The sequence below is a fragment of the Octopus sinensis genome, linkage group LG1 (assembly GCF_006345805.1).
Source record: "Octopus sinensis linkage group LG1, ASM634580v1, whole genome shotgun sequence".
Lineage (NCBI taxonomy): Eukaryota > Metazoa > Mollusca > Cephalopoda > Octopoda > Octopodidae > Octopus > Octopus sinensis.
In genome coordinates this window covers 205,534,052-205,549,564 of record NC_042997.1, presented here as the reverse complement: position 1 = coordinate 205,549,564, position 15,513 = coordinate 205,534,052, and the positions used below count along the sequence as shown (strand labels likewise).

The following is a 15,513-nucleotide window of genomic DNA, read 5'->3' as shown; positions in this document are numbered from 1 at the left end:
TAGACAATATTTTATTAAATTAAATAGCCTTCTGGAAACAACTTATACACAGTTAACTATGCTAAAATTAAAAAAAGGCATTTAAATGCATAGCCCCATAAAAATAACACATCATAACAAACAATCTTATAAAGACACACTGGCACAAACCCTTCTCTGAATATGAACCTGGATGGTCACTTGAATGGGAACTGCCCCAACTCAAGCCCTCCAAGTCCACCACCACAGACAGAATGGACCCAAGAAGAGCATACAGAAGTAATGTATACCTAGTATTATGCATTAGGCTGGCCATCTGAAATGAAACACACCATGTGCTCTTATCAAATATGGAGAACACGAAATCAAGACAACAGACTATATTTGGAGGAAAACAAGTTAGCAAATGTTAGGAGGGATATCTTCAGAAATAAAAGACTCACAGATAGTGAAATAACCACAATCAAGTGCACAGCAGAAAAAAGACTTAAATATAAGACAACAAGGAAATGAAGAACCAGACGAAGAGAGCAACTCTACACGAGTCTCCATTAAAAGACTGCCATCTGACCAGAATACGCAAATGTCTGGAGAAATAAATTGCAATGAACCTGAGAAAGATAACAAGGTAAGTGGTAAAGAAACAGTGTTTGAAGACTGCACCTTTACTGAAGAACATAGAGAGTCTATGATAGAACTGAAGCAGAAAATCTTGAATAACCTTGCAGTTGCAAGACACAACAATATGCATAATAGAGAACCCCTTCATAAATTCTCAAATGTAATCCAAAATAGAAAACAAATTAAAATTGGAAACTATGTAACAAATGAAATTATACAAGAACTAAAACCAGATCTCACTGAATTAAATGAAATGATTTATGCAGCTGCTAAGACAATTGAAGCCAGTTGTATGCCTCTGAGAAAAACCAAGAAATACAAACCTGAGAAGAATTCCAAACTGGAAAAGTAAAATTGAAAAAGAGATTGAAATAAAGAGAAATGAAATATCAATATTGAATGAACTCATCTGTGGAAACGATGAACAAACCAGAAAAGGAAGAAAGATGAAGAGAAAACATAAATTCTCACCAAGAGAAGAACTGCTTTCAGCAAAAGAAACACTGCAACAAAAAATTACTTTCATCTTCAATTTTCTGCATAGCCCTAATACCCCTTACAGATGAATTCAACAGAACAGGGTATGAATATAAAATTGGGGACAAGAAAACAAGTCATCTGTTTTATATGGATGACTTAAAACTCTGTGGCAAAGACGATAATGAGCTTAAAGGACTGCTACATACTGTGAAAGCATTTAGTGATGACATCAGGATGGAATTTGGTTTTGATAAGTGTGCCAGGGTTACTTTCCAGAAAGGGAAACTGAAGACCTCACATTCAGTAGAGTTGGATGTTGCCACAGTCATAGAAGAACTCGAGCAGAAGAAACTTACAAATACCTCGGAATAAATGAGGGTTCTGGCATTCAGCATGCAAGAATGATAGAGAAGGAATGGTAAAGGTGAGTTCAAGCAGTCCTAAAATCTGAGTTAAATACACGTAACAAAGTGTTAGCTATGAAATCCTTAGCAGTTCCGGTTGTTATTTACAGTTTCAATGTGTTGAACTGGAATATGAGCGAAATAAGGAAGATTGACAGGAAAATCCTTGAGTTGCCGAGTTGCAAAAAGATGCACCAACCAATGGCAGATGCAGATTGTCTTTACATACCCAGAGCTCAAGGAGGTCAAGGCTTGGTTCGATTTGAAATCTCCTACAAAACCATCACAACTGGACTGGCGAAATATCTTGAAACATCTAATAAATGGATGCTAAATCTCATTGAAAAGCATGAAAGACATAAGAAGCTTCCTTCTGTAATGAAGGAGAGCAAAAAATGTTCAAGTGAGTTTATACATAAATTGAACAGCATGAGGGAAGTGCAACAACTCTAGTTGCAAAGAAGGTGAAACCAATAGGAAAGCAAAATGCGTTTGAACAATTGGTTGATTGGTGGGAACAAAAACCCCAGCATGGCAAATATGTGGCCCATAGCAAACAAGCTGATGTAGACCAGAAGCTCAGGGCTAACGGCAGAGAGTGAAGGTTTATCTTGGCTGCCCAAGAGCAGAGATTATTGACCTGGAACTATCAAGCCAATGTGATAAAAAATGGTGTAGACCAAAAGTGCCAATACTGCAAGGATGGGATTGAAACAGTGGACCACCTAATCTCTCGATCCAAGGTTTTTACCACCTGTAGAGTAGAGATCAAGACACAACAGTGTTGGCCAATATCTACTTTGGATAATGTATCAGTATCATAAAATCAAAATTGCTGACAAATGGTACAAGCACCACCCTGAGGCTGTTAGAGAGGGAGAAAATGTAACGATTCTTTGGGACTTCCCAGTATGTACAGATGTGACCATCAAAGCTAATAAACCAGAAATTGTTGTGAAAGACCAAAACAATAAAGTCTGTTTATTGATTGACGTGAGCGTACTTTGTGTCTATGATATCTCGGCAAAAGAATTTGATAAGTTCAGAAAATATAAAGATCTGCTGATTGAAATCAAAAAGATGTCGCATCTCAAGATGTCTACAATACCAGTCATTGTAGGAGCACTTGGAATGATCAAAAAGGGAAATGAAAATTATTTAAGAATGATCCTTGGCTTACCATCCATGCAGGAGGTGCAAAAGATTGTCTTAACTGGTAACTGGTCTCACGTATTGAGAAGAGCATCATCGCTGTGAATTTTCTTTCTTTTTTTCCCTTTATTTTCTTTGTTTATTTTTTAAATTTTTGTTAAGATTGTTTTAACTGCCACATCACACACACTGAGAAGAGAATTGCCACTGTGAATTTTATTTCCTTTTTCCTTTTATTTTCCTTGTTTACTTTTTTTTTCTTTTTTCCCCTTTTTTATATGACTTTGTAAATGGTGTGTTTATTTTAATGGCCTACCACATGTACAAAGTGAACCTTTTTGTCCTAGATGTTGGGAAGACACTTGGCAAGGAATGGAAATGAAATTGAAAGAAGAAGAAGAAGAAGAAGAAGAAGAAGAAGAAGAAGAAGAAGAAGAAGATGATGATGATGATGATATTAATAATAATAAAAATAATAATAATAATAATAATAATAATAATAATAATGATAATAATCATAACAATAATAATAATAATCATCATCATCATCATCATCATCATCATTTAAAGTCCGCTTTCCATGCTAGCATGGGTTGGACGGTTCAACTGGGGTCTGGGGAGCCCGAAGGCTGCACCAGGCCAGTCAGATCTGGCAGTGTTCCAACAGCTGGATGCCCTTCCTAACGCCAACCACTCCGAGAGTGTAGTGGGTGATTTTATGTGCCACCGACACAGGTGCCAGACGAGGCTGGCGAACGGCCACGCTCGGATGGTGTTTTTTATGTGCCACCGACATAGGTGCCAGACGAGGCTGGCAGACGGCCACGCTCGGATGGTGTTTTTATGTGCCACCGACACAGGTGCCAGATGAGGCTGGCGAACGGCCACGATCGGATGGTGTTTGTTACGTGCCCACAGCACGGAGGCCAGTCGATGCGGTACTGGCTACGGCCACGTTCGGATGGTTTTCTTGTGTGCCACCGGCACTGGTACCACAAAGATACAAATTCCATTGATGTTCATCTATTTTGATTTGTTTTGATTTTCACTTGCCTCAACAGGTCTTCACAAGTGTCACAAGAAGGAAGGTATGCACAGGTGGACTGACTACGTCCCAGGTAGGGGCCACGGGTTATGGCCTGACTAGTCTTGCCGGGTCTTCGGATGGTGTTTTTATGTGCCACCGACACAGGTGCCAGATGAGGCTGGCGAACGGCCACGATCGGATGGTGTTTGTTATGTGCCCACAGCACGATGGCCAGTCGATGCGGTACTGGCTACGGCCACGTTCGGATGGTTTTCTTGTGTGCCACCAGCACTGGTACCACAAAGATACAAATTCCATTGATGTTCATCTATTTTGATTTGATTTTCACTTGCCTCAGCAGGTCTTCACAAGTGTCACAAGAAGGAAGGTATGCACAGGTGGACTGACTACGTCCCAGGTAGGGGCCACGGGTTATGGCCTGACTAGTCTTGCCGGGTCTTCTCATGTACAGCATACTTCCATAGGTCTCGGTCTCTAGTCATTTCCTTGGTGAGACCTAAAGTTGAAGGTCGTGCTTCACCACCTCGTCCCAGGTTTTCCTGGGTCTACCTCTTCCACAGGTTCCCTCAACTGCTAGGGTGTAGCACTTTTGCAAACAACTATCTTCAGCCATTCTCGTCACATGACCATACCAGCGCAGCCGTCTCTCTTGCACACCACAACTGACGCTTCTTAGGTTCAACTTTTCTCTCAAGGTACTTACACTCTGACGATTATGAACACTGACATTACACATCCATCGGAGCATACTGGCTTCATTTCTTGCGAGCTTACGCATATCCTCAGCAGTCACGGCCCATGATTCACTACCATGTAGCATGGCTGTTCGTACACATGCATCATACAGTCTGCCTTTTACTCTGAGCGAGAGGCCTTTTGTCACCAGCAGGGGTAAGAGCTCTCTAAACTTTGCCCAGGCTATTCTTACTCTAGCAGTTACACTTTCAGCACACCCACCCCCGCTACTGACTTGGTCTTCTAGGTAGCAGAAGCTATCAACTATTTCTAGTTTGTCTCCCTGGAACGTGGTAGAAGTTGGTCTCTGCACATTTCCAGTGTTTATTGCTCCTGAGCATCTGCCACAGACAAAAACTATTTTCCTAGTTAGCCTTCCTTTGACATTGCTGCACCTCTTATGTGTCCATAGCTTACACTTGGTGCACCTTATAGAGTTTCTACCTACACCTTTTTTACAGATCAAGCAGGGCCATCTACCTGAAGTCGTTTGTGAATGGTCCACCTTCCTACTTATTAGGACTTTGGTTTTGGCTAGGTTGATTCTAAGGCCCTTCGATTCTAATCCTTGTTTCCACACCTGAAACTTCTCCTCCAGTTCTGATAGTGACTCAGCAATTAGAGCAAGGTCATCAGCATAGAGGAGCTCCCAGGGGCATCCTGTCTTGAATTCCTCCGTTATTGCCTGGAGGACTATGATAAATAGGAGGGGACTGAGGACTGAACCTTGGTGGACCCCAACCTCTACCCGGAATTCTTCACTGTACTCATTGCCAACCCTCACCTTACTAGCAGCGTCTCTGTACATGGCTCGCACAGCTCTCACTAACCATTCATCTATCCCTAGTTTCCTCATTGATCACCAGATAAGGGATCGGGGGACCCTGTCAAAGGCTTTCTCCAAGTCAACAAAAGCCAGGTACAAGGGCTTATCTTTGGCTAGATATTTCTCCTGCAGCTGTCTTACCAGGAATATAGCATCAGTAGTACTTTTCCCTGGCATGAACCCAAACTGCATATCATCTAAGCTAACTCTCTCTGTAATTAATTTGGCTATAACCCTCTCCGTAACCTTCATTACCTGATCCAGCAGCTTGATACCCCTGTAGTTATTTGTATCTAGGGCGTCACCTTTACCTTTGTAGCAGTTGACTATTATGCTGCTACACCAGTCATTGGGTATGACTCCTTCGTGTATCACCCAGTTAACTATACGGGTGACTAAGCTATAGCCCACACTACCAGATATTTTGAGCATCTCTGCAGTAATTCCTGATGGGCCTGGGGCTTTCCCTGTTTTCATGCTTCTAATTGCCTTATCTACTAAGGAACTGTTAACTCGGATTGCTGGTCCCTCTGTTGGGTCGACATTCGGGAGACTCTCTTTATCCCATTCATTTTCCTCATTCAGCAACCTTTCATAGTGGCGTCTCCAAGCCTCTCTCTTTGCATCCTCATTTAGCGCAAGTGAACCGTCATCCTTGCGAACACATTTCTCTCCTACCACGTCACGATTCTCTCTCACACACTGCCTTGCAACACAAAATACCTCAAGTCTTTCATCCTCACGGCGCAGGACATTGGCAAATTTTTTCCTTATCTGCCTCCCCTCTGGCTAGATAGACCTGTCTCCTAGCTTCCCTTCTGGCAGTCTGATACACTTCCCTGCTACCACCATTCTTCCAGGCCTTCCAAGCCTGTTTCTTTTGTCTAATAGCCCTGTCAACAATATTGTTCCACCACCACGTTATTTTGGGTCTTAAGGGGACTTTGCACCAGCCACAGATCTGGTCAGCGGCTTTCAGCAGGTTGTCCCTCAGAAGCGCCCAGTTGTCTTCTACCCCATGCGTAGCTATACCCCCTTCCATTTCGTCAAAGGCTTCAAGTAACATATCTCTAAATCTCTGTCCATTCGCAGGGTCTTTAAGCTTCCAGACCCTTCTTCAATAATGATAATAGTAATAATAATAATAATAATAATAATAATAATAATAATAACAAAAGAGGGACTCATGAAAACCAAAGACATCCCCATTAGAAGAGGAATATTCCAGGGAGACACGCTCTCTCCACTCCTTTTCTGCTTGGCACTGTCACCTCTATCTGATATGCTAAATAGAACTGGATGCGGATATAAATGTTACGGCAAAACGATCAGCCACCTTTTATATATGGATGACCTAAAACTATACGCTGCAAATGACAAACAGCTGGAAACACTATTAAAGACAGTTCATGGATTTACCAAAGAAATAGATATGAAATTTGGATTAGAAAAATGCGCCAAAGTAACCATGAAAAGAGGAAAACTAGTTAAGAGTAACAACATCACACTAGATAAAACCAATGAAATAAAAGAATTAGACCAAAGCCAAACTTACAAATACTTAGGAATCCATGAACTAGATAAGACACAACACACACAAATGAAAGAGAAAATAAAAAAAGAATATTATAGACGAGTTAGATCAATACTAAAAACAGAGCTCAATGCTAAAAACAAGATAATAGGTATCAACACTTTAGCTGTCCCAGTTATAAGTTACAGCTACAATATCCTTAACTGGACACGAAATGAACTGTCCAAAATAGATAGGAAAACAAGAAAAATACTGACAGGATCTAGGATGCATCACCCAAAATCTGACATAGAAAGACTATATATACAATGTATAGAAGGTGGTAGAGGCCTTATACAGCTGGAAAACTACTATAAAATAACCACCATAGGACTGCAAAAATACCTACTTCAGAAGGAAGGAAAACTGATCCAGATAGCAGCAAAACACGAGCAAAACAAAAAACTGTTCTCAGTATTTAAGGAAGCTGACAAATACAAACAAGAAATCATACCACCTAATAAACACAAAGAAGAAGAAGATGATGAAGAAACAACAAAAGCTATAAAACAAATGAAATCCAAACTAAAAATAGAACAGCAACGAGCCATGATAAAACGATGGCAAGAAAAGCCCCTTCGTGGTAAATACTGCACTAAACTAAACGCAAAAGAAATAGACAAAGAAAAATCCTAGCAATGGTTGAGAAGCTCAGGACTCAAAGCAGAAACAGAGGGATTTTTAATTGCAGCACAAGACCAAAGCCTCCCCACCAGAAATTACCAAAAACATGTAATGAAAAGAAATATTACAAGTAACTGCAGAATATGTGGAGATGGACAAGAAACAATAAATCATATTATCTCTAGCTGCCCAGTCCTGGCTAAGAAGGAATATATTCACAGACATGACAGAGTTGGAACCTACATACATTGGAAGCTATGCCAACATTATGGAATAACAACAGAAAAAAGATGGTATAGGCACACACCAGAAAAGGTCACAGAAAACGAGAAAGCAACCATACTCTGGGATATGCCGATACACACAGATAGAGAAATTAAGGCCAACAGACCAGATATAGTTGTCAGAGATAATGAAGAAAAAAAATGCTTTCTAATTGATGTATCAATACTGGCAGATGACAATGTGTCTCTAAAAGAAATGGAGAAACTCTCAAAATACAAAGACCTGGAAATAGAGGTAACTAGAATGTGGAACCTGAAAACAGAAACAATTCCTATCATAGTAGGTGCATTAGGCATGATAAAAAAATATTCAGACAAATACATAACAAAAACACCAGGACTTACAAACACATATAACATACAGAAAATTGCACTACTAGGCACTGCACACATCCTACGCAGAACACTTTCCATACAATAACCATCAGAGCATCACAACAAATCACAGCACATACCCAAGGCACACAGAGCTGCGCTTGGTAGTGAAGTGAAAGCCCGCTATAAAAATAAAACTACTGAATAATAATAATAATAATAATAATAATAATAATGATGCAGTACCAGGCAGTGGCTCTCGTAGCTTCTGATCTTAACTGATTGGAAGTGTTATCATCCACATTGTTTTTTCTTGGTATGAAAGATGGGTTACAGCAAATATTCAGCTCAATACCACAGATTTGCTTGTTAGTTGTTTGACCATAACCAGTTGAGTATGTCCCTTAGTGGCTGATGGTATGTGCATCTCTGATCATGAGCAGAAGTAGTGGGGGAGCATCATAGCCATGTGTTGAAAGGGAATTTTTGGGGTATTGAATAATTCCCCTTTGGAAATATAAGTGTTTCATTCAACATCCTTAAACAAACCTTATTCAGTAACCTTTTGAGCTATATGGGCTTCTCGATCTGAAGGAATTTCTAACTGGGCCCCACCTGCAAGGGTCATGCACTGTTTATCTTGTTATGAGATCATAATGTCACACACATATGGTCGTGATGCATGTGCCAGGTGTACCCTTATCAGACGGGTAGTTATGATGGGTATACTGGACTTTGTATATTTGTACCCCACGGTCACTTTGTTGGCATGCATTACTCTCTCACTCAATAATAATAAAGATAATACTCTTTTTTATTAAACTCACAAGGCCTGAAGTTTTGGAGGAGGGGATTCTTGATTACACTGATCCCAGTGTGTAACTGGTACTTATTTCATTGTCCCTGAAAGGATGAAAGGTGGAATTTGAACTCAGAACGTTAAGACAGACAAAATGCCCAACATGCTAATGATTCTACCAGCTCACCTTCTGAATAATGATGATGATGATGATGATGACAGTGGCGATGACGACGAAGATGGTGACGATGACGATGATGATGAAAAGAGACACTTGTTTTTTCCTAAATAAAATTTAAGATAAATAAAAAGAAAGTATTTACCTGATGATGCAGTTGAACTACCTGTTGTGTTTCCTTGGAAATATTCTTCAAATTTCTGTTAGAAGTAAACAATTAATTTATCATCACTCAAGCAAAGACATAATATCCTAATTAATTTCTGTTAATTACAATGGATGAATATTGTTTTAAATTTACTCATTTTAAGACCTCACCAACAAGAGTAGAAATTCAGATATTCAGACAAGCAATCTTGTTTTTCAACTGAGCACATCTAAACCTCTCTTTTTCAGCACATACCATAATTACCTTATTAGTTCATTTCATTATTCTATCTAATTCATTATCTCTGTAAACACAGTTTCATCTTCCACGCTGTACGTTTAAAAATATTCAAGATCCAGGAAAGACTTCCTGTTATTTCAGTACTCATATTTTTTGTAAATGTTCTTTCAAATTTCATTTTGTAGAAAAAAAATAAAACACTTTGGAAATTTCCAACACTTTCAGTTGCATAAAAAATAAAAACTTTTTGCCATACAGTATTAATAATACCTCTTTTTACCATGGGAAATTTCTCTGAAATTTTATCGCCGAGAAACATATCCAACCAGTTTGGGATTTTTGTCAAAACTCATACCCACCCCTACAAATAGCTTTCTCCGAAAAAATTCCAATATAATCGACTTCTAGGCCATATGAATAGCACATGTAAAAAAATTTATTAAAAAATGTGTGGAAAAGAGTTTGTGTGAGATTTGGCTGTTATTTCTAGCATATGAATAGACTGCTTGAAGGCTTATTTAATGTATGGGAGTAGGTGGGGTACATATCCACCATGTGCACCCAACTTTGATTTCGAAGTATTTAAGGGTCTACATCCCAAGACATACTAATGACCACATGGAAGCACAGTTCACTATAGCTAGGACCAAACCTAGATTTTAGAACTATACACTAAGAGACAGAAATAGAATCAGACAGAGGTCCAACAACTCGGGTATAAACCCACATGTGGCCTATGTAGACTGATTCAGTGCATGAGGAACAGAGAAATGGTATGCCTTCCGACAAATAATTCTGGCAGGATGTCAATAGACAGCTTACCGAACTACATCCAGGCAATGCAACCTCACATTGCCAATACGAAAATAACAACTTTACAGGTGCATGAGGAGAGAGAAAAGGTCCCCCAACGCCCACATGATGATGTGGACAATTGTTCTTGGATCTCAGAAATGCATGGCCAACAATTTCCAAGCCTGGAACAACAGTATCCCAACGCTGTCTGGACTTTGTAAGGACCACAAAGTAACTACTGATCCTGCGGTGGGACCACCAACAAGACCAGTCTGTGGAGCAAATATCGCTAGCAACTACAGGATCTCCTACTTCCTCTCAATGATTACACGCCCCATAATCTGGTGTTCCCTGTTGTAAAGAAATTTGACATCAAACAAACAGTAAACCATCAGAACAACCGACATTTTGAGTGTATCTGGTTCTGTCAAGGATAGACTTATAAATCGATGTCATAATCTACAATCAGTTATGGTTTGGGTGGCTGTGAAAGCCACAGGAAGGTCTCCCTTCATTTTTGTGCCCTCAGATGTTAAAATTAACATAAAAAATAACATTAGTGACATTCTAGAAGTTTAACTGCTTCCCTGGGTGAATGAGCACTTTCATGGCATACGTTAGAGCTTACAACTGGACTTGGCACCATCCCACAGCTCCAAATAGACACAACAGTGGATTCAGAAAGACATTCCGTCATTGTTAGTCAAGGACATATGGTCCTCAAGAGGCCCCAATCTCAATCCATTGGGTTTTTCTGTTTGGCCCAATTTGGTCTTGAGAACTCCCCAAGTTTTGCTCAATGCTCTGGAGACAATACTGCACCAGGAATGGGCTTTGGTTCCACAAGAACAGTTGTGTGCTGCATGTGTAGCATTTTCACCTAGAGTAGCATCTGTGTCTTGAAACAGAGGTGGTCGTATTGAATAAATGTGTTAGAGTCATAATTGTGTTTCACTTACCATTGCATTGTAATGCTCTGAACCGAAATATAACAATATTTGGCTTTGGCAAAATTGAAAAAAGATAGTTGCTTCAAATTTGGGACACAGTGTATATATATATATATATATAGACATGCATGAGTAGACAAAAGGAATGTGATGAGTACACACACACACACACAGATATTGTGTGTATGTATATATATATATATATGCAAGGTGTTAATATTTGTTTACACAGCTCTATAGAAATTTGATGCATAAGCACATTAGTGACAGAGGCAGTAGTAAAGCCAAGAGATGCAATATTTCATCCCCACTTAAACATGGCTGTCCTGTTAGTACAAACTTTACTGTGGTAGATGCCATGAGCTAAACCCTAACATTGGATTTTTGGGGCAAGATAATTCCCTACTACCTCCAGCACTGGGACAGCAAGATCACATAATATCCACCTTGTTTGACCTTGTCAATGATGGACACATGAGCACTAGGGAGTGTCAATCTATATAACGCTGGAGGGGAGATGAATTACTGCTGTCTCTAGCAGTCGATTGTCCATCATCGATAAGTTCAAACAAGGTGGAAATCACATGAACTGGTGGCCTTGGTGCTGAAGATTTATCTTTTTGCTACTGATATGAAGAAGAGGGCATTCCAAAAAGCCTGTGAGGGTTTCTCTCATGGCAATTACCATAGTAAAGTTGGTTCTCAGGGAACATCCTTGTTTAAACGGGGATAAATATTACCTCACACTAATAACTGACTGCATGGGAATGAAGAACAGTTGCAAGAAGAACCAAAGAAAGAGGTCTTTACGTGGTCACTTGATCTGCTAAAATTAACAGCCAAATCTCTCTCACATCATACCTTGCTACCTTATAGTGTTTTGTGAATAAATGTGGGAAGTCTTAGCTAGAGAATGTATCTTGGGTCTTTATTTGGGACTTCTTCATGCACAATGGAAACAACTTGGATTACTTGAAACATTCTTCAGAACATCTGGAAATTGAATATTTCAAAGTGGACAAGGCTTGTCAGGGTCAAGTGTAAAGAGCTTCAACATCACCTTGATGGTAAATTCACCAGGCTTTTTAAAGGGCACTGGACCAAAGAGGAAATTTGTGGACATATTCCATCCATCCTGGCTTTTGATGCTCAATAAAGTATAGGGTTTGCTGACCAAGGCTATTTTGCTGAACCGTTGACCATATCAGATGTTAGATTTTGGAGATTTCCATACTTGGATAGGGAGAAAGTTCCACCCAATTACAACTGATGTTATTGCAAGAGTCCCAGAACCAGAAATGGAGAGAAAGGGGGAAGGGGGACAGAGGTAACTGGTTTGGCGTTTGTGAAATGTATCTTGGCTGTGGCAGCTTGGAAGAGGAGGAGGAAGAAAAGAAGAGAAGAAAGACATACAAGCATCTTTGACCTTCAGTCTGCAGAATCAGAACTGACTCAGGGTCCAACAATAAATACAACAACAACAACAAGCAACACATTCTTAGCTTCAAATGTTACAATGGAATATTTCAGAAGCAAGAATTTGGTGATGGGAAATGGTATAATGAAAGGATAAAGCACAACAAGATATGATGAACAGCATTAAAGGTAGCATGAAGAAAGGTACCCAGGACATGCTGTGAAGTGGTTGGCATTAGGAATGGCATCCAGCCATAGAAACCATGCCAAAGCAGACACTGGGGTTCAATAAACCCTTGTGGCTCATTGGAGCCAGTCAAAATGTTGCACCCATGAAAGTATGGAACAAGGGCTGTAAGTGAGGATCGTTTCTATTTTCTTTTCTTTATTGCGGAATATTGGTTTTTGGTAAATTCCAAGAATATCAACATCAAACAACAAACAATAAATACATCAACCAACCTTTACTACTACTGTATCTTGAGGATAAACCACAAAGCAAACGTTTTTGATCCGGCTTGAATTTAGATTTGAGTAGCTTTTCACTGCTTCATACATAGTTCTGGGTAGTTCTTCAACAGGGTACTTCAATACCCCAGCTCCTAATATAGGAAATGCAAGACTTTTTGCTCCCAATTCCTCAGCATTTTCTAGACAAATGGTTATTATTTGAGTCAAGTTTGCCAGAATCTAATAAAAAATAATTGTTTAGTAATTGATAATGAACATTTTATTAAATTATTTTCTTATTACAGGAAGAAACCATTAAGTTGTAATAAATATATCCTCCTCTCACAACTCCTCTCACTCCTACCACTTCTAAACACAACTGTCATTCCTATCACTCTTTAGTCCTGCAAGAGACAAGGCAACCTCACTCATGTTGCTGCTACAATAAAACAGACTCAATCCACCATGTTAAATGGTTGGTGAATGAAGAGAGAGAATGCAGACCCAAGAGGAGTCTTTAGTGTTGTTGAGGACATGACAACCTCTCTAGTGCTCGTGCCATGACAGAGAAAAACTCACCAATACAGAGAGTAAAACAGAGAAATATGTTTTAATATAGTCTTATTTATCAGTCATATAACTGTTGTTAGGCCATGAGGCTTTTTCCCTTCTATTTATATATAAAAGTGTCCTGTTCATCGATATCTTCTGCTTCCTTCCAATGATAACTTGGAAGAACAAATATTAAACAGGATGCTGACATTTGCTTTATGATTCTCACACAACATGCATAAGGTTCCCTTCAAACATTAACTGTTTCAATAAGTCAATATAATATGATTGATACTTACTGAATCAGAGGAATATTCATCCCAGGAAGGTAATGCCAGATGAAATACATTCTTACATTTGAGGTTATACCCTTTAGTGATGGCAATTTCAGATGTAGAAATACCTCGAGGATATTTCTGGTTACATTCATCTTGTATCTGTGAACCAGCAGCATTGAAAATAGATTTGGAGATAGAACCATCACTAAGCCGGAGGTTTTTATTGCTGCTGTTAACGATGACATCAACCTACAAAAGTAATTAATGGTAAACAACTAAGGAACATTCCATGGAGAGAAGAGAGATACATTGTTGCAGTTGATATTGTTGTTAAGAAAGGCTCTACAGAATGGCTGTAGTAAGTTTGAGGTTGTTAAAGTTAGCAAAAGATATACTCAAGATATCAGATGTGAAGGAAATAGAATGTTTGAGTTTGATTGAGAAAATGTTTTAATTAACTGTAATGATTCCTCATTTGGAAATGAAATAACAATTAAAGGTAAATATGTTAAGTGAATCTATTTACTCACAGATGCATTAGAAATTGAATCAATCAATAGTTGTATTTTGATGCCAGCATTTTCTCCGGATGTCTCATTAGTTCTGGGCTCCACAGAAGAGGTTTCCTTTTGCGAGCCAGGAAGAGATGTGTTTGATGATGTGGTGTCTGAAAATAATAAACAAATATCAACATATGTACACTTTATACACACACACACACACACACACACACACACACACACACTCACAAAGATATATATCATCATCATCATCATCATTTAACGTCCGTATATGTATTTCATGTTTGGATTTGGTTTGCAAGATTCTTTATGTGAGTTTGTGTGTTGAAGCATATTCTGTTGTGTCTGGGGAGAGTCATTTTCTTTTTGTGCCTTATAATTTAACACACTCACTGCCAAAAATTTCCACTTATTTCTCCTTTTTATTTTGTTCAAATTTTCGTTGCATCTTGCAACCTTTTCAATAGTCTTGACTCTGTCCGTTATTTACACTGCGTTCCTTTTTGTTTGTTTGTGCGCATGTGTGTGGGTCAATGTGTGTGTGTGTCTATGCATGCATGTATTTATGTATGGGTATGGGCGTATGATATCTACCATGTATATTTCCTATTTAGTATTAGGAAAGTTTCATTTATAAGGACGTACTCCCGTATTTGTCTGAGTGTTGGGTCTTTTGATTGCTTGGATGAGATGCGGATGTCAAGTTGACCCAAGTTGCCTCTATGGTGGTCTTTGGGATGTTGGTAGAGTATGGAGGACTGCTTTTTGTTGTCATATTGTCTCAAATGTTCATTTAGTCTTTCAGCTATGCTCCTAGATGTCTCCCCTACGTACGTCATGTTCATGTCCTTACAAGCACCTTCTAAGCATTCTATGCTGTAAACTACATTTCGAGTTCTACAGTTAATGCCAGGGCTAATCCTACATACCATGCAGTTATCATTGGTGCATATGGTATACTTAAAGGGGTACATCCTACATAGTTATGATCTGACGGAGTTCCCTGGCTTTTCAACAATCTTAATGTCGGGTTTGGTCTCCTTCAGAGCTTCCCTAAATCTACAGGCTAGTTCTCCATGGGATTTGGCCTCTACAAACATCACTCCTTCATATTTCTCACTTTTATACCATGTGTTCGCCCTGTT

At 39.2% G+C, this 15,513-nt stretch overlaps 1 protein-coding gene across 4 annotated transcripts in view; it reads right to left on the bottom strand.

Moving 5' to 3' along the window:
• LOC115209594 (protein mono-ADP-ribosyltransferase PARP14-like) overlaps positions 1–15,513 on the bottom strand; it is a 140,928-nt gene that overhangs the window by 45,112 nt on the left and 80,303 nt on the right. For 3 of the 4 annotated variants that reach the window (XM_029778036.2, XM_036508678.1, XM_036508683.1), the window contains 4 exons: positions 14,378–14,514; positions 13,869–14,096; positions 13,030–13,257; positions 9,164–9,218 (listed from right to left, as the gene is read on the bottom strand). In XM_029778036.2, coding sequence (XP_029633896.1) covers positions 9,164–9,218; positions 13,030–13,257; positions 13,869–14,096; positions 14,378–14,514 — 648 coding nt within the window. The remainder of the gene's footprint in view (positions 1–9,163; positions 9,219–13,029; positions 13,258–13,868; positions 14,097–14,377; positions 14,515–15,513) is intronic. The other variant, XM_036508689.1, reaches the window with a different exon arrangement.